At 50.2% G+C, this 23,710-nt stretch overlaps 1 protein-coding gene across 2 annotated transcripts in view; it reads right to left on the bottom strand.

The window, feature by feature from the left end:
- Positions 1-23,704, bottom strand: part of SH3PXD2A (SH3 and PX domains 2A) — a 193,514-nt gene extending 169,810 nt beyond the window's left edge. For both annotated transcript variants that reach the window (XM_012723673.1, XM_012723674.1), the window contains exon 1: positions 23,581-23,704. In XM_012723673.1, coding sequence (XP_012579127.1) covers positions 23,581-23,652 — 72 coding nt within the window. In that variant the 5' untranslated portion in view covers positions 23,653-23,704. The remainder of the gene's footprint in view (positions 1-23,580) is intronic.
- Positions 23,705-23,710: the final 6 nt, after the last annotated feature.

The following is a 23,710-nucleotide window of genomic DNA, read 5'->3' as shown; positions in this document are numbered from 1 at the left end:
AGAACCTCCGCCACATTTATGACTTACTGGAGCAAAGTGAAGTATAAGGCCTCTACAATAGGGCACTTCAACAATGTTAAGATATCACAGAGCACTTATAATTAATCATCAATTGAAAGGTGCAGGCCCCCCAAATTGGATGTATTACATGGCATTATTTTGCCTATAATTATCCCCAGCAAATAAACCCAATTTATTTCCATTTGCAAGCATGGCTGCAGGCCACAATTTAAACAGAGCTAAATCTCCAAACCTGGCTTCTAAGATCAGATTATCAGGGAAGATCTGCAGCTCCATCTCTACCATGGGCAAACCCAGGTGAAGCAATCCCTTTTAGAGGCCATTCTTGGGAGAACACACAAGAATGGTCAGTGAGGCTTCAAGGGACTGAGCAGTGGGGAAAACAAGATAAGAGGGGCTTATGTCAGATTAGGTTGAAAAACAAAGGAGGTTTAGTTTTGAAAAGCTGGCTGAATTCTAAAGATAGTGGAGAAAGGTTTTAGGTGTCTGGTTCCATTAGTGAGAACTGGGTAGGGAATTATGAAAAGAACTTTCATTACTAGAAGGGAAGACAGGCTGGAAAAGAATGATAGAAAGACATTAAAGCTCACACTGTCTTCCAACAAAGGCTGGATTGGCCCTTGGGGAAAATGCCAGCAGCCTGGAAGGTCCTTTCTAGGAGGAGAAAGGAAAATTACCTGCTTATCTAGAGAGCACCAGGTGTTGGGGAGGAGGCTGGAGTATGAACACTGAGGCACACCATGGTGGGTGCACAGACTGGACAGCCATTCTGAAAAGCAACACAGTAGCATGTACCCAGTCTGTGTACATGAGCCCAGCAATCCCACTCCTGGGTACACAGAGGTGGGGGAATCCTGCAGATTAAAAGGGTTGCAGTGCAAAAGATGCTTGCTGCAGCAGAGTGCTGGAGGCAACCTCTGTGTCCTTTAAGAAAGGAAGCCAGGGCCCTCCCTGGTGGCCCGACTTGTTAAAGCACAGCACTGGGAGGCTAAATGCAGTGCTTCAGCATAAATTCAATCCCCGCCCAGGGAGCTGACCCACATGGTGCAGCAGACCTCTCCTGTCTCACCAGCTGCTCCCCTCAGCAGTGTACTTCGTCAATCTGCCTGTTCTGCTCCCCACTCTGTCTCTGGTGAATCCTCTCAGCGCCCCTGCACCTCTGGCCTGTACCCCAGTTCTGTATGCATAAATAAATAAATCTTAAAAAAATAAAAAAAGAGAGAGAGTGAGCCAACAAGTAACAGTGGTGGATGCCAACATGAACAAGAGGCTGCCATCAAAAGCAATAAAGGAGATGCCACATCAGTGTAAACAGAGCTTATAAACACTATTGAGTAAAAGAAAAACAAAATCTATAGAGAACATCAACTACATAAATTACAAAACACACACAGGAACAGCACAACCTGTTTTCTGAGGATACACTGGTTTATATTAAATAACTTACAGTGGTTGTACAAGGGAAGAAGGGATAGGAGCGTGGACCCGTGATAAAGGGGAAAATAAAAATAAGGCAGGAAGAGGGCTTTGCGATGATGATAGTGTGCAACAAACCGAAAAATATGATTAACTTGCTGCACCTGAGATCAGAAAAACCAGCATCTGACCTACTTTGGGGGGGAAGGCTGAGACACAGGAGAGGATCAGTAGTCTTGATCAGTGCAGTAGGCAAGGTCCCTGCAGCACTTGTTCCAGTAACTAGGCTTTACTTAGTGGCTGGTAACTAGCCTGGCACTCACAGACAGGACACTGTCTCTCCTCTCCCATCCTGAGCGTGTGGGACAGTGCCTGATGTATGCTTGGTCAATAACCTTGCAGAGGAATGAAATATGCAAGCTGTAAATTATTGTAAGATAGGAGTGAAGGAAGCCTGGATACCTCCTATGGATTTGGAAGCCTCTTTGGAAGTCACATCTGAGATGAGCCTTAATAATTTCAGCAGGTGAACTCATGAAAGTGAACTGGGCAAAGGTATGGAAAGACTGGCAGCAGTGACCTGCAGAAGCTGATCTAGGCTGTCGTGGAGCCTAGGAATTGGGGTGACGTGACAGGTGCAAAATGGAAATGAAAGATGAATAAGTCTAAGAGACAGGACAGAAGCAGGTATGGACAGTAATTTTAGCATGTGGCTCATTATCAGATCTTCTGGAGAGTCTGAAAAAGACCTGAACTTTGGGTCCCACCCAAGCTTGAGCCAGGGGAGCCCTAACAGAGACTTGTCCATCAGCCTTCCAGGCAAGCCTGGGAACCACTCACCAAGAGAACACGGACTCTAAATGAACACCGGGGGAGGAGAAGCCAAAAGTCACTCCTGGATTTTGACTCACAAAGTGGAAAAAGCAGTGCTGTTAGCTAACAGCAGGGCATCCGGGAGCAGAATTAAATGGGTGGGGAGAAAAGTGGCTGTTGTTAGTGGGAAAAGCTGGCTGGAGGAGGACAGAAGAAGGTTCTACAGCAGACACACATCTGCCAAGACTAAGTTACAGACTAAGTGGAAAAGAGCGCAGAGGGAAGAAAATGAAAACGCAAGACTGGTAGATGGACATAACTGGGGCAAAGCTAAATGGAAGATGAGAAGTGGGGAAAGCCCGGGCAGAGGAAGAACCCGAAGGCAGATTTCCACTTGCAGCTGCATTGAAATCACATGCCTCTGGTGCTAACACCTATGGGGCCGTCCTCCAGGCTGGAAACCTCCTACAGGGGCTGCAGAGGCTCCACCTGCAAGCAGCATGGACTCACCCATCACCTCTCAGGTGGACTGTGAGGGTGCCTAAGTGGCTGAATACCTTTGGCCTTGCGTTTCTCTCGTACTCTCATTCCCAGTTCTTGGACCTCCAGACTCTCGTACAAATTGCCCTCACGCTGCACTGCCCGGGCAATTCAAGGCACTTTCAAAAGTAATGCGGGCCCTCCTTGCCAACCTGAGAAGCAGACCCAGATGTCAGACGAGGCTACACACGGCCCTCACCTCCCAGCTGACTTTCTAGTTTCCTCCATCCTTCTGAGTCCAAGCCATCCTTCACACCACGTGTGGAGATATGTCTTTAAACACATACTGGGTCCTGTCAAACAACACCTCCTGGCAACCCAGGCCTGCAGGGAAGGCTGAACTCCCAGGCGTGGCGCTGCAGTTCCACAGCCAGTCTCTCTCCGTGCCCCACGTCACCACACCTGGGCTCCTCTCTGCCCCGTCATCCGTCACCTGCTCTTATCGCCGCCTACCGGAAAGGGCCCTGCTTCTGCCTCTAGTCACCTGAAGATTAACAGGACAAGCTCTGGAGTCCAGGACAGCTGGCTGTATTCCCAGCCTCACCAGCCTGGCAGTCTTTTCCTCTTCGGTAAAATGGGGATGCTCATCCCATTAGCAGTCACCCAGGATGGCCCACGGCCCCCAGCCCTAGCAACTACTAGTGTGCTCTCAGTTGTTATGAGTTGCCTATTCTGGCATCTCAAGTTAATGAACTCATAGAAAATGTGGCCTCTGTGTCTGGCTTTTTTCAATCAGCATACTGTTATCAGGGTTCCCGGATGCTGAAGCATAAATCATTGCTTTATTCCTTCTGATGGCTTCGTCGTATCCACGGACAGAAGCATTCAGTCGCCACTGCAGACGCTGCTGCCCAGGGACGTGGATGACCGTGGACGCTCTGCAGTTCTCGGCAATGAGTGCCTGCCGACAAGCAGAGGCTCTGTGACTCCGGGGGGCATGGAGTGTGGTAAGAACTAAAAACGCTGTTTGCTCCTGCAGCGGGACCCATCCCATCCTGACTGATATGCCAGTTGTTCACTCTTATAAATAAATAAAACTTCGTGGCTGTTTGTTCCTGTAGCATAACCCACCCTATCCTGATTGACATGCCAGTTTTTCTCTCTTGTATATACATAGCAGTAAAAATGCTTGCACACATCTTCCTGTGCTCTCTAGTCAAGGGCATTCACCTCTGAGTGGAGCCACCAGGCCACAGGACCTGCACTCTTTCTGAGTTACCAACGTGGCCAAGCTGCTTTACAAAGTGGTCAATCCATGTAAATTTTCATCACCAGCCTCTGAATGTCCCCACTTCCCCATAATCTAACCAACCCTTAGGGCTGTTAGATTTTTCATCCTGTGCTTTTCAACAGGGAATTATAATGAAACCTCTTGAACAAACTAGTAACTAGGGTACTCAAGGGGACAGAAGATACCAAATATTCTGGTTGAAACCCTTCTATTTTGTTTTTTTTTTTTTGCTTTTAAATACTACTTTAAATAATGTTAACAAGTATAAAAGAAAAACTAAATACTATTTTAGCTCATAGTCATAGATTATTTATTTATTTATTTATTTTAAAAGGAAGGGCCCTCCCTGATGGTGCAATGGGTTAGAGCACAGCACTGCAAACTGATGGCAGCTGCTTCAGTGCGTGTTCGATCCCCGCCTCAGAGCTGACCCACATGGCGCAGCAGACCACTCCTGATCCACCCACTGCTCCCCTCAGCAGTGCACTTCATTGATCTGCCCACTCTGTCTCTGGTGAATCCTCTCATCGCCCCTATACCTCTGGCCTGTACCCCAGTTCTGTATGTATAGGTAAAGGAAAAAAAAAAAACTTAAAAAAAAAGAAAGAAATAAAGAAAGGGAGTATAATGTCTCTGAGTTGATCTCAGAGATCCAGAGGGGTCTTTACTGTACATAGCAGTTCTCACTACTTGAATTTAGATACAAATGGATTAGAAGAGTGGATTAAAGGAGGCCTGGACTACCGAGCATAATTCCAGACTCTACTACCTTTCGGTGTCATGTCAATGATGTATCCTACAAAAAAAGGAGTAGAGAAATTGTATAGGATGTTCCATAGAAAATGGCCTCACGTGCACCCTCACAAGGTGGGGGGACGGGGGTGGGCTGCTCCACCCCGGCCCTGGGCCAGCCCTGCCAGCATCATGGTGAGGGTGCCTGCTTACCAAATGCATGGCATGTTTAGGGCAGACCTGTTTACAACAGCAAAAACAAAAGGATCAGAGTCGATCTAAGTGTTCACTGATGGGGATTTTTTTTTTTTTTTTAAGAATTCCTTGCTATCTGGAGTGCCTTTAAAGGAGATGATGAATTTCCAGGTAGTTTATTTCACCTGGGATTTTGTCACCGCAGCTGAACACCTCCTAATGGATTCACCAGTCTTGCATGGGACCAGCTCTGGCTACAGGAGAGACAAATACAGTCTGATGCACAGGCACAGAGCTCCAAGGACTTGGCAACTTCCGCCTCGGCTGCCCCCAAGAGATGAGTCCCATGACCCCGATCCACAGAAGAGAGCCTGACCGAGAACCCAGCAACTTTCACCAAGACTTGGTTAGGGGGCTGGGGCTTAGTCAACATTTAAAACAAATAAAGAGGCTTTTCTGTCTCTCCCCATCCCTTCCAGGAAGGAGAGTCCCTTGGGGACACAGCAGCGAAGGCTCAGGCCATTTCCACCCTTCCCCCAAGTCACTTGAACAGACGTAATGGGAATAAACTGCAGGCAGGTCCACACTTCCCTAAAAGACTCAGCGCGGCCAGCTTCAAGGCGGGGAGGCCCGCACCCAGGGCCAGGGCCAGCCCTGCCAGAGCCCAGGTGAGAGCTCCTCAGCCAGGTAGGGAACGACCAGCGGGCATCCCACCAGCCATCACAAAGGCTGAGGGTGATGACCCTTGCAAATGTTAAGCAAATGAGGGGAGGCCCACGAAAGCCTTCGTGATATGACTCCACTTGTAAGAAATGTCCGGCATCGGCAAGTCCACAGGGACTGGAAGCGAATTCTTGATTTCGAAGCACTGAGAATTCCGGTAAATCCAAGGCCAGGGTTTACCTGACATTGAGTTTTCACAGACTCAATGTCACTTCCATAATTTATTGTACAAAAAAAATAGGAGAGAAGTACCCTACGGGGTGGGGGCGAGGGGAACAGGTGTTGGGGAAGAATTACCTTTAGGGTAATGACAATGTTCTGGAAGTGTTCTGCAGACCACCATAAGGGGTGGCTATACAATTCTGTGAACAGACCATTGAGTTGTGCACTCCAAATGGATCACAGCATGATCCCCCCACCCAAAGCATGATTTGAGAATTATATCTCAATAAAGCGGTTTCCCAAGAAGCAGGAGGCTAACAGCATCGCTACAGGCCCGCTGCCGCCACGCCTCGGAGCTCTGTGAGCGTGACGGGCTGCACGGCTTTCTGTGTTCTTCCACAGCCATTGCATCTGTGCCAGCCACGAGCTCTCTGACTTTGTGCTACTGGTACTATCCTCATATAAAGAGCTAATACCGAGTGTTTGGGCCTGGGAACTTCATGGGGGATGGCTCTGGAGACGCTGTGTTGCTCAGGTTACTCGCATGCTTCCCAGGGCTCACCGGGCCGCTGCTGGGAACACATGTGGGTAGGGACAGAGGTAGCCCTTTTAGGTTCTCGGTGACACCAACAGGAATGCCCCGCTCCCCAGGAGTTGGTCATCAGAGTGGTCAGGCTGGGTCCTGGGGGCCCTCGCTCAGTAGCTCTGGGAATCAAAGTGCCTGAACCCCATGAGCAATCCCAGATGCCCTTTTGCAGAGGCACGTCTGGGACCGCAGCTTCCGTGGGATTTCCTACTCTGACAGACTCTGGGGACCAGAGCGGGCCCAGTGGCCTCGCTGCACAGCCTGCCAAGAACGCCAGCTGATGAAGAGTCCACTCTGCTCCTTCCAGGAATCCAGACTGGGAAGGCCATCTCTGCCCATCCCCTTCTTAGAGGCTAATGACTTATCAGATAAGACGGGCAGACCTGCATAATCTCCACACACCTGGATGTTCAGCCACGCAAACCAGCAGAAGGGAGAATGACATCTGCTCTTGGGGGATAAAATTAGGCTCGGGTTCCTTATCCCACTAAAATTTGCACAGGGAGTAAACCCAAAGGCATCTCTGGCTCGCTCCCTCCCTTTTCTCAATTCTCGCTTGCTTGCTTGCAGATGCTCCTCCACCTTTCAGGTCCTCCCCACAAGGCACAACAGCCCAGTTCCCAGAGCCCTGCCTCAGTGGCCCCCACTGAACCTGGACGGAAAGTCCCAGGCGAGTGCCCTGGAGGCAGAGGGGCCCTTTCTGCATATGGAGAGTGGGACCTTCAACTCACCAAACCCAGATAAAGAAGGCAGAACGGGTGGGAATTAAGAGACTACTAGTCAAATCCCAGTTTGCCACATACTCGTTGTGTCACTCTAAGTGAGTGCTTAATCTTCCGATGCCCACTTTCCTTACTATGAAATGGAAGAAAAAGGAGGAGCATGGTCTTTTGTCAGAGTGAAATGAGATCTGTGTAAACCTGCCTTGCCTTAAAGTGCTGGAGAAAAGGATAAAGGTAGTTGTTACCAGCAGATGGGTGAGGATCCACAAGGCCATTTCATACTAAAATCTAAGCCCCCCACCCCACCCCCATTCGGCGCCCCTGGCCTGACTGAAGAGTCTCAAAGATAAAAGCTGACCCTGGGAATACCGCTGATGGACAAAAATCCAACTGCTTGTATTATACACACATCTCCAAACACACCTCACACATACACATAAAATATCCCACACCAAACACACAGACATGTAAATATCCCCCAAAACAGGCACACAAACACACCAAACCCAAACACGCCCCCAAATACCCCCAACACCCACACATCACAACCCCCAGACGCATGCACACCACTCTCAGACGTACACACATGCCCCCAAACTCCTCCCTCCTTTTCTTAAAAACCCTTCCACCATCTGCAAAGATGCCCAGTCTCACCACAATTTTAAACAACGTCAGAAGAAATTTTAATGTTTACAATGTCCAGCTCCCTGCCAACTAGCCAGATGACCGCACACAAAGCTGGCCTGTTACAGACAGGAATGTTACAACAAGCAAGAGTGTCGTGCTCAAGTGACATGTGTCACCCTGCACCTGGGTATAGTGGCCAGCAGCCCCTGTCTCCTCAGATATGAACACTCTCTTCCCGGCCTGAAGTCTGATGGATAAAGGTTAGATTTCTATTTGTCTGTAAGTTTTTTTTTTTCTTTTCTGAGGCAGGTCTGTATATGGTCACATTCCCATGGCTCATTCTCTCTTGGCCAAGTTTGCACCAGTGAGCTCTTCTCTAATGAGCTCCTTGAAACTGTCATAAGGATCAAATATTCCTCAACCCTTCCACACTGACTCACTCTGGAAGCTGCCCCTTGATTAGTTAAAAAGACTTTTTTCAAACAAGACCTTCTCTATAACAAGAACCCCAGAAACATCCAGAAAGATAGCATAGCCTGGAGAACTGGGTCACCAATAGAACATTTTGGACCAACCTCCACCACTTGGACTGGTTTGCTGTTCTCGTCTGGGCTCATCCCAAGCACCCTGAGATAGGCCATGGGTGCAGGCTGTTTATTAGATGATTCCAGAAAACGCAAGTGAGGAAGGGTAGAAAGTGAGACCAGGAAAGGGGAAGGTGATAAATGGTATCTTCTCGGGCAGGTTGCTGCTGTGGGCGTCTGGGGCTCAGTCCTGCTGGGGATCCTCCAAGATGCTGGCTGAAATTTTCTCAGAATCCTGCCACTGAAACATCAGCTCTCATACCCCTGGTGTACAGCAGCCCAAGGAATCACCCCACGCTCCCTCCCTGGCCTTTCCCACACTTGGGGCAGACCAAGAACACCAGGCTCACCCCGAGAGGCAAGGGGAGAGCAGCGGAAAGCTCCAAGCAGGTGGCTGTCAGCCTGCTGGAAATGCTGGAAACTGCTTCAGGTTAACTCAGGTGCACCCAGGGGACATGGGCTGGGGCATCCAGTGTCCCCTACATTGACATAAGTCATTGCCTCTGACCCTTTCCCCATCCTGAAACAGGCAGGAGCCCGGAAGCACTTCGTAGAGTGTTCCTCAGAGGTGGTATAGGGAAAATGGAGTAGTAGTTCAGGCGCTTTCCCACCTGCCTCTTTTCCCACTGCTGGCCTCCATGGCTACCTCCTGCAGTCTTACGTTCCTCCCAGGTTGCATTACCTGCATGAGATATTGTGTTAATGCAAAAAGTGCCTGGGAGCGTGAGCCTGGGGCACACGGGCCTATGACTTTGGATACCTGAGCGCAGACACAGTGCATATGGGAAGCAGGCACCTGGGCTAGGTCGGGGTTTGCTAAAAGGGGCTCTTAGCTCTGGCATTCGCAGCAGCATCACTTGCAGCAGGCTGGGGGGGCTCAGTTGCTGCCTTTTGCCCACTGTCCAGTACCAATTTTGCTTGAAAGGCCTGTCAAATATACCAAAGGCTCCAAAATTCTCTTTTCACCTCGGTTCAACAATGAACCTACCCAGCCTTGGATGGTTGCACAACAAGTGGTGGTGGCCTAGGACACTGCAGCCAGGAGGCCATCATCCTGTGCACAGGTGGCCCACGAGGGGACCGGCAGAAAAGTCATTCATGGCTCCCAGCCTGAATCCCAGTGACCACCCTGCTAACATCCTTGCCAAGCCTCATGGTTGTTTAAAATGGCCACCAAAGAGGCAAGCGAGGGGTGGCCACTCTACACTGTCTCGGGTTCTCATAGTGACTCTAAGAGGAAGACATGGGTGCGATTAACTGAGGAAATTGAGCTGAGAGTTAAGCGACTCACTCACACTCCGCTGGAAAACAGTGGCGCCAGCGTTCGATCACCCGCAGGCCTGAATCTTCACACTCCCTTCCTCTAGCACAGACCCTTGGCTCTGTTGGAGATGCCTCCTCAGTCACAAACACCATGTGGCCTCTCAAGGGTTCTAAATATACATCCATCAGGCCCCAGAGGTTCTGGGCTGATAGGAAGCAGACACCCCTTGCTGTGCAGGCTCAGATAACAGCAGTAACACTCAGGTAGCGCTAACCCTGCCCAGCACTGTGACATGTGCTTTTATCATCATTATCTCATTTATCCTCCCAACAATCCTATGAGGAAAATATTGTTATTACCCCCATTTCACAGAAGAGGACTTGCCCAAGACCTCACAAATAGAGATGGCAGAGAGAGAACTTGCAACAATCTGGTTCCACAGCCAGTGCTCAAAATGACCTTGTTATAGTCCCCTGCAAGGGGCCGGCTCACTCTCTTCATGCCAGATGCTGGGAACAGAACTGCCACTGACCTCTATCCTTGCACAAGAGTTAACAAAGACAGAAGAGAGGAGGCAGCATGCCAGCCCTCCTTTTACAGAACTAGACTCCTGGCGAAACAGTGATATCTTGAATGAGGGTCTCTGGGGGTGGGGAAGGGAGGGTTTGTGCACCTGCAGGGGCAGCTGGCTCCACAACCCAACACAATTAGGTCCACAACTACAGTTGTGGTTCTTTTTTATTCATTTGAAGAATGATGATTTTTCAGCCTGGATGTTCCTGGTATGATTTTTTTCACCAGGGAGGTTAAGTGAACTAAAAGGCCAAAGATAACCAGCTCCTCAGAGGACGGAGTCAGGGAGAAGCTGTAGAGGGCTAACCCATGGCTGGCCCACAGGTAGAACTGGAGAGCATGTGGGAGAATCCTAGAGCGCATACATCAGCAGAGGCATCTGGTCGACCCGGTGAGAGCTCTGCACACCAGCTGAAGCCGTCCTCAGCTGGGGACACACAGGGTGCTTCCACTTCTTACATCAGCAGAATCTCTGCCAAGTAGGGTGGAAATGCCCATTCTCCTTTTCCATGCTTCAACACTGTTTTATAACCATTTCCACCACCACCCCTCCCTGCCCCTTAAGTGTTGAATATGGGCTAAAAACAAAGCTAACCAATGAGCTGTCAATGGTCCCAAAAATCAAGTTAGGAGAATAGGAAGTGTCAGCTCTCAACGATGCCCCCATGAACTGGAGAGCATGTGGGAGAATCCATGAGTGATTCTTTTAGGGGATGTTCCACCTTCTCTGCCAAGGGGAGCAAATGTCATTCCTGACTTCTTGTTCTGTGCCTGACACTGTTCTGAGTGCTTTACATGTATTTACCCATTTACTCTTTTCCACCAGCCTAAGAAACACTTTTATTTTCCATGTTTTTGTAGGTGAGAAAGCTGAGGTATGGAGAGACTCAGCACCCCCTCCCCAAGGTCACAAAGCTCCTCAGTAGCAAAGGTGGAACTCAAATCTGGCAGTTTTGGTCCATCCTAGCTGCCCCCACAGCTCTGCTCTCAACCCTCACAGCCCACAGTGCTATAATCCCATTATCTGACTTGACAGAGCGGGAAACTGAGGCTCAGAATGAGGCTACCTGCCTCTGGTCACCAGCTAAAGGGCAGAGTCACTTAGAAGCCGCTGAGGTCAGACTCTGGAACCTGCACTTTTGACCACCACGAAGATCTGCTATTCTGTAGGGCAGGGAGAGACCGAGCCAGTGGCTGGCCAGCTGCATGGACAGGGAGAGGGCATGCGGGGGCAAACTAGCTGGCCAGGAGGCAAGGCAGGCTCCACAGGGCAGTGAGTGGGCCCCCATAGCCAGTGCTACTCAACCCAAAATGGGCAGGGCCAGGAGAGCGCCGGGGGCTGTTGACAGACTGGCAGCTGAAGTGGACGATGTGGGCAAACAGCTGCTGTTTATTTTGGGGCCGGGGAAGAAGGAAAGGACTGGTTTGGACTCACCTCATTCCAACAATAACTGATCAGGGCAGGGTGGGGAAGGCGCCCCTCCCAGCAGCTCCGGCCACCTGCTAGGCTTCACTGCGAGCTGCCTGGTCTAGGTGTCAGGAACATCTTGCCAGACACTCTAATCCGGCCTCTACAACACAGTGTCCACGCCCCACCCCCTCCCCAGCGCCATGTGCTGGACTTGTTAATGGCCCAGGAAGACAATCCACAGCAAAGCCACCCCCTGCAGTGTCGGGTTCCAGGAACAAATGGTTTTTCCTGTCTCAGGGAACAAAGAGGGGCTGCTCCTGCTTGCCCCCAGAGCTTCAGTTCCCTGTTCTGACCACTGCTAATTCCACTCTGGCAGAGTGGAGGACACCTCAAAAGGCCTAGAGATGGCCAACCAGGGGCAGGAAGAAGAGTTTTCCAAAGCACCTGGCTCCCACCCCAGTTCGGCCTCTTCTCAGCTTGACAGCTTTGGTTGGTCAAGCTGTGTCTCCATTTTCTCATCAGTAAAATAAGGACCACAATAGTGGTTTTGATAAGAATTAAATAAGTAAGGTGCTTAGAACAGTGGCCAGCATATAACTGGGGCTGCTGCCACTACTATCATCGGGACTGTCATCAGTGTCATCTTGCCTGGAAGTTTCCTTCTCACTGTGAACAATGGAAGATAATTTTCCCAAAGACACACAAAAATTTAGGCTCCAGACTAGGCCATATGTGAGTAACCATCTGGCTGTTGGTGTTATAAATCCATCTACTTGAGGATGAGAAGGTTTTAGGTAGACTGACCCGAGACACCATTTACTGTAAACTGACAGGAATGTATATTCTTTAAATTAAAAAAATTAATTTCTACAACTCTTAAGTTAAAAGTTGCAGTTCTTTAAAAACAAAACAAAGCAAACAAACAAACAAACAAATCGGGACTGGATGAGGAGGAAGGGCTTTATTAGAGTGAACCCTATGCCACAGGCTACCATCCTGATCCTCCACTAAAGGGGGGGGGGGAACTACTGACCTCTGGCTTCCAGCTGGAGGGTGTCTTTTCAGCCTGGGGTCTCTCGCACAAGAGGTACAAAACAATTGCTGGGTCAGTGAAATTTTCTGACAAGCGCACTACATTTGAGGTTCTGGAGCTCTATCATGGCCTGGCTGATGGAGGCTGTTTTCCCAGACAGTCCCTTGCGGGGATCAGGGGAATAAACGGTCTGTTTTTCTTCTGCAAGTCCTAAGAAGGCCTCAAAGCTGAGCAGAGCACCCTGCTGGGAGGGATTTCAGGCTCAACTTGACCTCTTCCCCTGTCTGACTTCATGGCCCACTGCTCTCCCTTCCCACCCCACTTAGCCACCAGCTTCCTTACTCTTCCCTAAAAAGCCCTTGGGTAACTAGTCTTACTCAGAGTCTTAGCACTTGCTGTTCTCTCTTCCTTAACCACTTTCCCTCCAAATATCCACATGCCTCCCGCCCTTGCCTTCCTCAAATCCTCCTCAAAAGTCACTGCACAGTGGCGCTGCGCTGGCCACTGTCTGAGACCTCATGGCCACCCACCATTCCGTCTCCTCACCTTGCTTAGATCTCTCTACAGCATTTACTGCATCAACACACCATACATTTTACCTAAAATAGGTTTGTTTCCTGTTTCCACTCCCCTATGAAATGTAAGCTCTAAAAAGGCAGGGACTTTTATCTGCCCTGCTCTGTCCCAAGTGCTTGGCACATAGTGATATTCAAATGTTGTTTGTTTAATTGATTATGAAGCAAAATCAAGGTCCATCCCTCAAGGGCTTTTTCCATCAACCAGGCACACTTGCCAAAAGCTGACCAGCCCAAACTCATTCTTGATTAAGGGTCACATGAGAGGTAGAAACAATCAATATTCAGACAGGAATACTGTAAAGGAAGAGATCAGAGAAGCTTGAGGGTAGAGGGTGGCAAAAACAGCAAAATAATGGAGAATGACCATGATAATGATGATAATGGCAATAGCTATCATTTACTGCTGTCATTATATGCCAAACACAACAAAGAGCACTAACCATGGAGACTGAGGGGTGCACTTAATTGAACTAGTCTCACTTTATAGATTGGGAAACCGTGGTTCATAGAGGTAAAGAAACTCGTCCAAATGGAACAAGGTAGGCGGTTTCAGAGCCTAGACGCAGGTAGCAGAAGTCACTGACACCCTTACCCTCTTGCCCTCAACTTCCAACTGGTGGCGGCTGAGGCCCTCTCTGGGGCGTATTCCAGTGGCCACAGCCTAGTTCAGCCTGAGCAAACAGTAGGCTGAAAGTGTCCTGGAGTAACCCTCCCCTGCCCCTGCTCCCAAGCACAGTGCAGCCAGCCACTATCCCCAAGGACAGGAAGCAGTGCCCCCAGCAAGAAGAGCCTTGAAGGGTCAAGCTTCAAGAGTGGCTCTGGACAAGAATTCAAGGGGAATAAAAGCTTGAATCTTAAAATGCAGGCCAGGTCTTGCAAAGGGTCCATTCTTGGTGTTGAGAGGTCTGTTATCTCAACCTAACAACCAGCAGAGACTGTATTGCGTTGTTAACAGAGGGACTTGAGGGAATGACCAAGATTTAATCCAGACCCTTTAAGTTTTATCTGGGGACCCATGTGACCTCACAGTCTCTGTAAGTTTTAGGAGACAACACCATCTTTCTAAAGCCTTCACTGCCCTATGTCCCCTCTGGGACTACTTCCTTGCTTAAGAGCTCAGGGCTCTCAGGGAGCGTTCCAGAACCCCAAAATCAGGGTCAAGACCGCAATGGATGTGTGTGCCACAGAGGTAGAAATACAGCTGCAGAGACCAGAATCTGATGGCGTGTAGAGAAAATGAAGACCAAGTGCAGCCGTTAGATATACTTCCAGCTGGGGGCAGGGATAAAGAGACTGCCTCCCACTGCTGAGGGCAGTCCGTCAGATGCCCTGGGGCACCAGGAGCCCATCACTGGCTTTGTTGTTGCACAGATCTGGGTGGGAACCTGGCTCTGAACACTTACTGCCACGTGATGGAAGGCGAGATGCAGCAGATCCCCAAGCTTGAGTCCCTCCTCTAACAGAGGGCTGGCGCTCACGTTTGTGGCGGGTGTTCACATGAAACCACGGAGGAGAGGCCCAAGCCAGAGCCTGCACCTAGTAGGGGTCCCCTCACACATTGTGACTCAGCTGCCCCAGGCCTGGGAGCTGCCTGGCCTAGAAATCATGGGGGAAATGAAGCGGCTTGTCTCCAGTTGCCAATGAGTGATGACTAAAGTAAATAATTAATCCTGGCTTGAAACCAAAGTTAAGACATTGTTCTGTTAGAGACCTTAACTCTTTGGGAAAAGGGTCAGTTTGCTAATCCATGGAGAATGAGAACAGCAGAAACCCTGCTAGTCACCTCTGGGACCCCTGCCCACCAGACAAGAGTCTGTGTCCCTTCTGTGTGCCTGGCACTGTGCTGAGAGCCCCATGAATCGATTCTAGCCTTGGAGGCGGAAAGCAGGAGGTGTTTCACCCTCAGAGCCCGCTGCCAGCACCATGCCAGGCTAGCTAGGCCTCCCTCTCTGTTGTTACAAAGAGAAATTCTCCCACACAGGCGAGTCCCTGAAAATAGCCCTTTGGGTCTGGGCCATCAGGAAACGGAATAAAGCTGGGTTGGAATGGGGCCTGCCATGAAAAAGTTTACAAAGCCATCACTTCAAAAGACAGGGACAATCTCTTTATTCCCAGGCCCCTTAGGTGGGTAAAAGCAGCAAGCAGGCATCTCAACGAAGAACACTGCTCGCAAGGGGATGACAGCCTGGGCCAGCAGAACTCAGTGACCCCAGGTAGCCTGGAGAGAGGCCAAGTGTATACGGTACGGTCACAGCATGATACAGGCACAGGCTGGGGGTTCTGTGTTGTGAGGCAAACACACCTGGCTTTGTGCTTTCCAACAATGCAACCTAAACTCAATGCAACCTAACCTGAGTCTCCATGAGTGAAATGGGGCAGAAATTCATACCTTCAGGCCTATGTGGAGACCAGAGATTATAATTAAAAGGCCTGGGCCTACATAGTGGAATTCCATACATAGTCGCCGTGTTATGCAGCTGCCTTCATCATACAGGTCAAGATCACCCTGATGATGAGCAAGAACACTCCTGGGAAAAAGAAACCTGCAAGGGGCCATGGAGTGAGGGGCAAAGTACAGACTGGCCCATGGTCCTGCAGGTAGCGTTGGGACCCTACCTAATAGGCCCTGAAAGTTTGTAGTCAGCATCGGGAATTGAAGGCAGATCTGATAAGAGGGACCAGTTTTCACCAGTTCTGAAGTTCAAGCTCTAGGGATCCCAGAGACAGACTGAAGGGTCCCCTTTGTAACCTGCATAATTCACACAGTGCTGACCCACAGCGAAAAGGATTCTGCCCCACCCCACCAAGCGCCTTCACCCAGGCCTGGGTTAGGGGGTTTCCTCACTGGTCAAAGGGAAATGACGGCAGAGGGCCAGAGAAAGCAGCCGAGGAGGGGCAGAAAGTACAGCTGTTTCCCCTGGCTCCCTCGCTGCCTGGATGTCACTTCCTCCCCCTCAGGTAACAGTGGGGAGAGACCATAAATAGCTCCAGCTCTTTGTCTCTTCCTTTCACCAAATGACAGACTTGGGAAAAAGCAGTTGCCAGAGGTGCTTCTCTGGAAGCCTTCTGAGATGAACTGAGTCAGCCCAAGCTACAAGGTTGGGGGGAGCATGGAAGATAAAACTTGTCTAACAACTCCCCAGGAGTCCTCAGGACAGCCTCTTTCCAAAGCATCCTCTGCCCCAAATGATTCAGAAACCAGACAGAGGGGGGTTGGGGAACTGTCACACAGTTATTTTCGCAGCTTCACCTTCCCCGTAGCAAGGCAGCAAGGCAGGCCAGAAAGGAAGCAAGCACCCATCCTTCTGGATGAGCAGATGGAGATCAAGAAGGGGAAGGGGACACATGGAAGGCTTCACAGTTTGAAACATCCATCAGCCAGGTCTCAGGGGGGACCCCAGTTGGACCCCCAGGTGGACTGTGTGATTAAGAAGTTGTGAGGTCTCTGAGGACACAGCAGGCTTGGGCCTAGCAGCGGTTAGTGATGGGGGGGGGGGTTCCACAGTTTATTAGCTGCACAGTGTTTGGCAATTCGTTTCAGCAATCTGGTCTCAGCGTCTTCCTGTCCAATGCGGACACCAGCAGTAATTATATGTTTTGAGAGCTGAACATATAAAACTCTCAGCCTGTAGAAAGCATTTAGAAATGTTAGCTGATTTTCAATTATTTTTATTACATTTTCCCCCCTAAAGAATAAGATTTACTGGAATATTGGGGCGGGGGTGTTAAATGAAGTAATTCGAGGCACTGTATTTAAAACGAGTTGGGAGAGCTGCTGAAGTAGCCTACAGCAGCAGTCCGAATGTTTCAGCCAGACTTCAAAGGCACCCTGGCTGCTTAGGGTCAGCCCCAGGCCCTAGGAAGATGGCAGTTTTCACCCTCTTGCCACAGGACTGTGGATGGAATGAGCCCATGGTGACAGGCGGCCACATGGGGCTCCCCTGGGGAGGTCAGCACAGCTAAGGCCTCTGGATGCTCCCCTTCTCCTCCACCCTCCCTCCCCAAGACAGCACCCACAGAGTGCCATCACCTTTACCAGGCAGCCTGACCTCTCTGAGTAAGTTATACAGAGGGGCTGGTCTCCTACCCGACTACTAAACTCCCCAGTGCAGAACTAGAACAAGAGCTCTGACCTTCCCTCCCTCCCTGGCTGCAAGGACACTCCTAGAGCCAGTCCTAGGGCCCAGAGACTCAGCTCCCCTTCCCAACAGTCCTCAGGAAAAAGGGAAGGCCAGGGACTACAGTAGACTGAGTGGCCTCAGCAAGGCTCTCAGAAGCTGGTGGCCCTTTCGTCCTCCTTTCTCCCTGGCACCCACATTCATTTTGGGTTTTATCCACATCTTCCTGGCATGCTCTACATCCAGCACCTCTGCTTTTCTGTTTCTTAGATTGCCCTGCCCCTCTGAGCCACACCTAAATCCAACCCATCCCCAAACAAACCCCAGTTACTCAAGGTCCTTCACGAACGGTGCCTTTTCCAGTCAGCCTTCCCTGAAAACTCCAGTTCCCAGAGAGCTCTCCCTCTTGGGAACAGCTTCGAGCCTTAGTCATTATTACAGCAACACTCATGTGGCTTTAATGCGTGCCAGGTACTGTTCTTAGCTTTCCACGTGTGTTAATGCATCTAGTCCTCACAACACTATTTTCTGCACATTTCCTCCTCCAGCGAGGAAATCAAGGCACAGACATGTAAGTAATTTGCACCAGGTCCCCTGGTGGAGACAGTATTCCAGCCCAAGGAGAGCAGTGCCCAGGGGCTCTCCGACCACATGGACATCCATCCCCCACTCAGGAAGGGCTTCCGGTTGCCATTTTCATGCTCCCCTCTCGCAACCAGCTCTAATAGGAAGAGAGACAGGCTCACAGGCTTGGGTGTCAGAGCCAAGGTAAGAATCCCAGCCCTCCCTCTGAATGACCAAGTATAAACTGAGTCTCAACCTCCACATCTGTAAAATGGGAATAAAAAACACCTACTCCCTGGCCCAAGGGCTCTTCACTGCAACATGATGGTTCTGCCTCCCCCTTCACTGAGCTTCTTGACATCCTCCTGATGTCATGTTGCTGATGAGGTAACAGGAGGTGACCCCTGGGAAGGGGGCATGAGAGGAGACCTTCTCTGGCCCCTCTTCCAGAACCCTGGCCTCTCCACTGACCTGCCTTCTGAGACAGGCTTCACTACAGGTAACAGCAGCCCTGCGGACACGAGAAGTCACTCACCATTCTGGGAACCCACCTCTTGAAATGCTGATGGCCCTGCAGGATGCTTCCATTATTTTTGGCAATCTTACCAAAGCAGAGAGCACCTCTGATTCTGGCTCGGAACCTATTTCCAAAGCCAGAATCTCCACCCCATTTCCCACACACACCCCTTGTCCTTCCTGTTCCCTGGATGTCTGTCCTAATCTATTATCCCGTTCCTGGATTCTCAGAACAGAGGAGTGAGAGTGACGACCATATGTGTAATGCTATTATGTTTTATTTTGTTTAATTAAGAGGCAAAAGAATACAGAGTTGCCTCTGAGATCTTTTTTCTCGCCAAGAAATAATCTAGTCAGTGACTCAGGCTGAGGAAATTAGAAGGCAATTTCCAGAGGCTGCTGTGTAAACCCAAGTCAGAAGTCCACACAACACTTGTCTAATTCACAGCCTCCAATGGCCATTAACTCGTGCTGGCCGCGGACATCTCTTTGGAAAATGCGGCCGCTGGCACTTGCAATTCTGGAGCTGAAGCCAGTCTCCTATGACATCAAATTGGTTGATTTTTTCCCTTCCCTTTCCCTCCCTCTGCCCGCCACCACACACAGTGATTCCAATCCTGATTTGACACCCTCCCCCTCCCCCAACACTCTCACTCAGTGCTAGAACTAGTCATGACAAACGGCAGTTGTGCTCCCTGTTCCAAAGGCCTCGAAGGATGTGGTTAGCTGCTCCATGAGCAGGGAGCCTGTCACACCCGTGAATCACCCCTAGGTCACTTCCCTCCTCAAAGAAACAGAAGAAGCTGTTCTTGGGAGTCTGTGAGTGTGTGAGAGCGAAAGAGAGAGAGTGTGTGGACAGACAGCAAGAGTGCTAGCCCATCTGTGGCACTAACCTTGGGGTTAGAATCCTCTCACCTGCCTTTACCTGGAGCTCTACTCTCCCAGATCACAATGGTTCCCTTCTCCCCAACCTACCAGGGAGCCATCAAGCTCCCAGAAGGCCTCGAGGTCTGAACAGCTGTTCCCTGTTTATCTGTTTCTTTTGTAAGTTGGGTGTTTTCCATGGGACAGTAAGGCAACTTCCCCTCAGACTACCTTCCGGGCTTCCCTTTTGCCTCAGCCGATTTCCTTCTCCCTCAACTTCACCTATCAGGCCCTACATGAACTCCACAGCACTGATGTTTAGAAAAACCAAGCAGATATGAGTAGAGATTGGGGGCCATAGTGGGGGACAGAGAGTAAGTAGAAGCCTTACCCAAAATTATCTCTGGCAAATTTCTCAAAAGACTTGGGAGATTACGGGTGAGGATTTGCTCCCCTGCTTTACGGGGACTGCTCCTCATCAGCACAACCTCTGGGCATACAGTGACAGTCACACCTGAGGAGGCGGTTCCAAACACCACCCTCAGGGCTCTCCCACTGTCATCCAGGCCTGAGCCTGGTCCCCCTCAACAGACTCGAGTTGATGAGAAGCACACCATTTTATATTCACACCTTCCTCTAGAGGTTCCCTGACCTGAGTGTACCCAGATCTGCCTTGTAGTAACAGGAAGACCTGAGCAACCTCTAACCTCTCCAGGTCTATACTAAACCCTCTGCATAAAGGAATCAGAGAACCTAGCCCACCTTAGGATATGCTCTGTCAACGGCAAGAATCCCATGAATGGGGCACATTAAGCATTTGACACCATCGATGCAAACTTCTAACACTGGCTATAATTTGTATTCCCTAAAAAGTTCTGTAGAGGATCAGAACATTCATGACTAGTATTCATGTGAAGTAAACCATCAGAAAGGAAATGACTGTGAAAGCACAACTCTCAAATTCAAACAAATAATTTCTTGTTTGTGTTAGATAAACTAGCTTCTTTCCACCGTGAGACTTGATACACACCTGCACATGCATGTGAGCACAAAGAATTATGGGAACCTGAACTCATATCCTTATAAGAAACGTACAAATGACAATATCTGCAGTTTGCATTATCAGGAAATGGTCGTAGGCCAAAGTCTGTTTACATAAGGCCTCCCAAGCAGCAGCTCATCAAAGTTAAGAGAGGAGCCCTGTTCTGGGTAGGAAGCCTGGCCTAAGCAGCAGCTGCCCACCCTCCCCTAACTCCACTGCATGTGGGGGCTTGGTAGAGAGGGAGGAAGCCAAAGGCTTCCAAAGTATCATCCAAAGGATGTCTATTTATGCCTTTCATAAATAATCAAAAGGCACAAAACACCCTTCGGTGTAAAGGCAGCTCCGCTTGCTGGGGGATGAGCCTGCCCTTTACTGGGGAGCCTGAGAGAACCTTTGCAGTGTGGTCCCGATATCCTGGAAGCCAGCAGAGTCACTCCTGCTTGGGCCTCTCATCAGCTAGCTCTAGCTAACATGCACATCCCATAAAACCTCTGCTCTGCAATTTGCCAAACCACAGACTCAGAATTCACTACAGAAGAGGAGAGGCGGGAAGGAGGCATGCTTCTTCAGTGCAGAGTGCTTCCAAAACACATGGATATGGGGTGCAGCGTGTCCTGCCAGCTACCCACAACAGAAAGCGTTCCCCAGAACACTTGACCTGCTATGTGGTGTCCATTGTGCAAGGGCCAAGAGAGGAGGAAATCCTGAGCTCAGAGACACAGCCTCCCCTACCTGCTCCTCCTGCCCTGTGACCCCACCACACACTGTACTATCAGAAACCTTCCTCCTTGTTATGCATAATGTCACAAGTGTGCTACCCTGAAATAAATATTTGTTCTCCTAGTAAATCCCAACTAGACTTAAGAAACAACTTCAATGAACAAGCCCTATACCATGGGATTTAGGTCTGGTAGACCCAGGTGCCTGTGACTAACTATTCTGGAGTGACTTTACCCCATCTGGTTCTCAGCTTCATCTGTAAAATGGGGGGAGGGGGGGAAGGGGGTAGGGTTGATGAGTCCTCAGGTCCCTTGCCAGCTGCAGGATTCCTTAGCACGGAACACTTTCTCCCTTAGCTGTTTTCCATAACCTTGGATCAGAGCTCTGTATGGGCCCATCTGTTCAGGGACAGCACTCCTATCTCCAAACATAATGTCAATTCTTACATGGGAAGTGGAGATGTCCAGGGATACACTCTGTCTGTAAAAGGGGGGGGGGGTGCGGAGTGATCATTTCAAGGATATTAGGCCTCCTTTTGTACTTTGCACAAAGAATAAGTTATTACCAGTCTTAAAACCCCCAAACTTTCTTTTTCTTTGCCAGACCATTAATAGCTGCTTTTCAAAATTGCTCTTAGTCAGACTCTGACCCATAATCTACTATTTAATGAATGCTTGTTAGATGCCAGGAACTGGGTTAAGTGCTTTGCATGGATGAGCTCATTTAATTCTCCAGACAATCCTATGAAGTAGGTACTATTATTGTCCTCACTTTAAAATGAGGAAACTGAGGCCCACAAAGTTTACACAGCCAGTTAGCAACTGAGCCAGGCTTTGAACAAGGCTACTCAGAGCCCCGCCTCTCAGTGCTGCCTGCCATGGGTCCAGGTTGCTTACTCAATACTCCAGGCTGACAGTGTCCTACATCTGTAACAGTGAACATCACTGGTCAGGCTCTAAGATCTGATGGGTCACTTAAAATCCAGAGCAAGAAAAACACCTGTCTGGATCTTAGAGCGGAGAGTGCCATCTGTTGAAAGCAGTGCCAACTTTGAGGATCAGAAAAGAGGACCCCTAAAACTTAGCCTGCAACAACTGAGAAAGTTGTTTAGGAGAGCTGACTTGAAAATAAGCACTGTGAGGTGCAAAGGGACAAACCTGGGTCCTGGAGCGGAGTGACCCAAGTCCTTCAAAATGAGCTCTCTGAAAAGGCAGAGGAAAATATTTGCTAAACCAGTTAAACACAAAAGGAGGTATACTTTTAATGCCCCCCTGGGGCACCCACCTCGGACCCCAGGTCCCAGACCAGCCTCTGCCTTTCACCTTTTCCCCAATCTGAGCCCATTTGCACAACAATAAAGAAACCCAAAGTTCAGAACTATTGGTGATGAAGGCAGATAATGTAGCTTAAGGCTGACGTGAAGACCAGCCTGTCCCCTTCCAGCAGAGAAAATAAAAGGCACTTCAGGGATCAATATGCAGTGTGAGGGCAGCAGACAGCAGCCTGTTTTAATTGTTAAAATTAATGCTCTGAGCATTCTAAACGCTCCTTTTGCAAATTAGTGCCTAATTTGCAAAAATGACGTAGTCCCGCTGTCCGCTGTCCCAAAGTCCTCCAGCTTTGGATGCCCAGCGGTCTTTTCTATCTCAAGTCCAGGAGCAAAGACCCTCAGACAGGCGTCCCCAGGCGGCAAGGACGCCTTGTTTACATCCTAAGGTGCTAAGGATGGGAAGACAGGCGCGGCTAAGATGAAAGAGGGACATGTCACAAAGACCCCGGAGCTCGCTCAGTCACCCTTAGCCCCTGCTCATTAAGTTTGGGGGAAGCGAGGGGGAGGGGCAGTCTGCCGTTCCTCGGAGACCGCAGCAAACATTTGCCTCCCCGTGTCTGGAGATGGAGCATCACTTAAGAGGAAATGAACCCGGTTAAGGGTCACGTCCAGAAGAGGGATAAAAGGAAAAGCCACAGTTCTCCTCACATCGACGGACACAATGATTTTCAGAAGGAAATCAAAGCTCAGGGCTAAGGGGGGAGGTGGGCAGGGTCGCGGCGGCTTCCTTCAGCCCCCAGACCCAGGCCTAGGGAGGCAGAGACCGCAGCCAACGTGGTTGGGGGGCGCCAGGCTTCCCCCCCGCGCGCGCGCGCGCGCGCCTCCGAAGCATCTCGGTCTGTGTGAGCGCGAGCGACCCGAGCCCCCGGGGAGGAACGGGAAGATGCTCTTTCCCCACGGAGCTCTCAGGGAGGACTGCGAGCGCGCTCCCCCCACCATCCATCAAAGCCCAGGACAGATGACTTCACCGTTGTTACAGAGAAGGGCAGCCACTTGCCAATTCCAATGCCAAAAAAAGAAAACGAGGAAGGGGGAGTGGAGGAAGGACAGGAACGGCTTCCCTGGAGATCAGAGCCCAGCCAAGAAACTCCACAGCCGCGAGCGGCCCTGGGGACGCTCGGCTCCGGGACTTGGCGTGGGGGCTGAGGGCAGCGGGAGCCCTCCCGAGGGGCCCGGCGAAGCCTTCGCCACAGGGGTCGGTGGGAGCGTACTCACGTAGTGCTTGGAGGGGTTCCTCCGTTTCTCCACGTCCACCACGGTGGCATCTTGCACGCAGTAGGCGAGCATCTTCCCCCACAAAGCGAGTGGCGCCCCCCGGCGGCGTCACCTTCTCATCCCGGCCCGG

This window comes from Condylura cristata, unplaced genomic scaffold, assembly GCF_000260355.1.
Source record: "Condylura cristata isolate star-nosed mole 26May11 unplaced genomic scaffold, ConCri1.0 scaffold00011, whole genome shotgun sequence".
In the NCBI taxonomy this organism is placed as follows: Eukaryota; Metazoa; Chordata; class Mammalia; order Eulipotyphla; family Talpidae; genus Condylura; species Condylura cristata.
The sequence above is the reverse complement of the archived record's forward strand: the minus strand, read 5'-3'. Positions and strand labels throughout refer to the sequence as shown.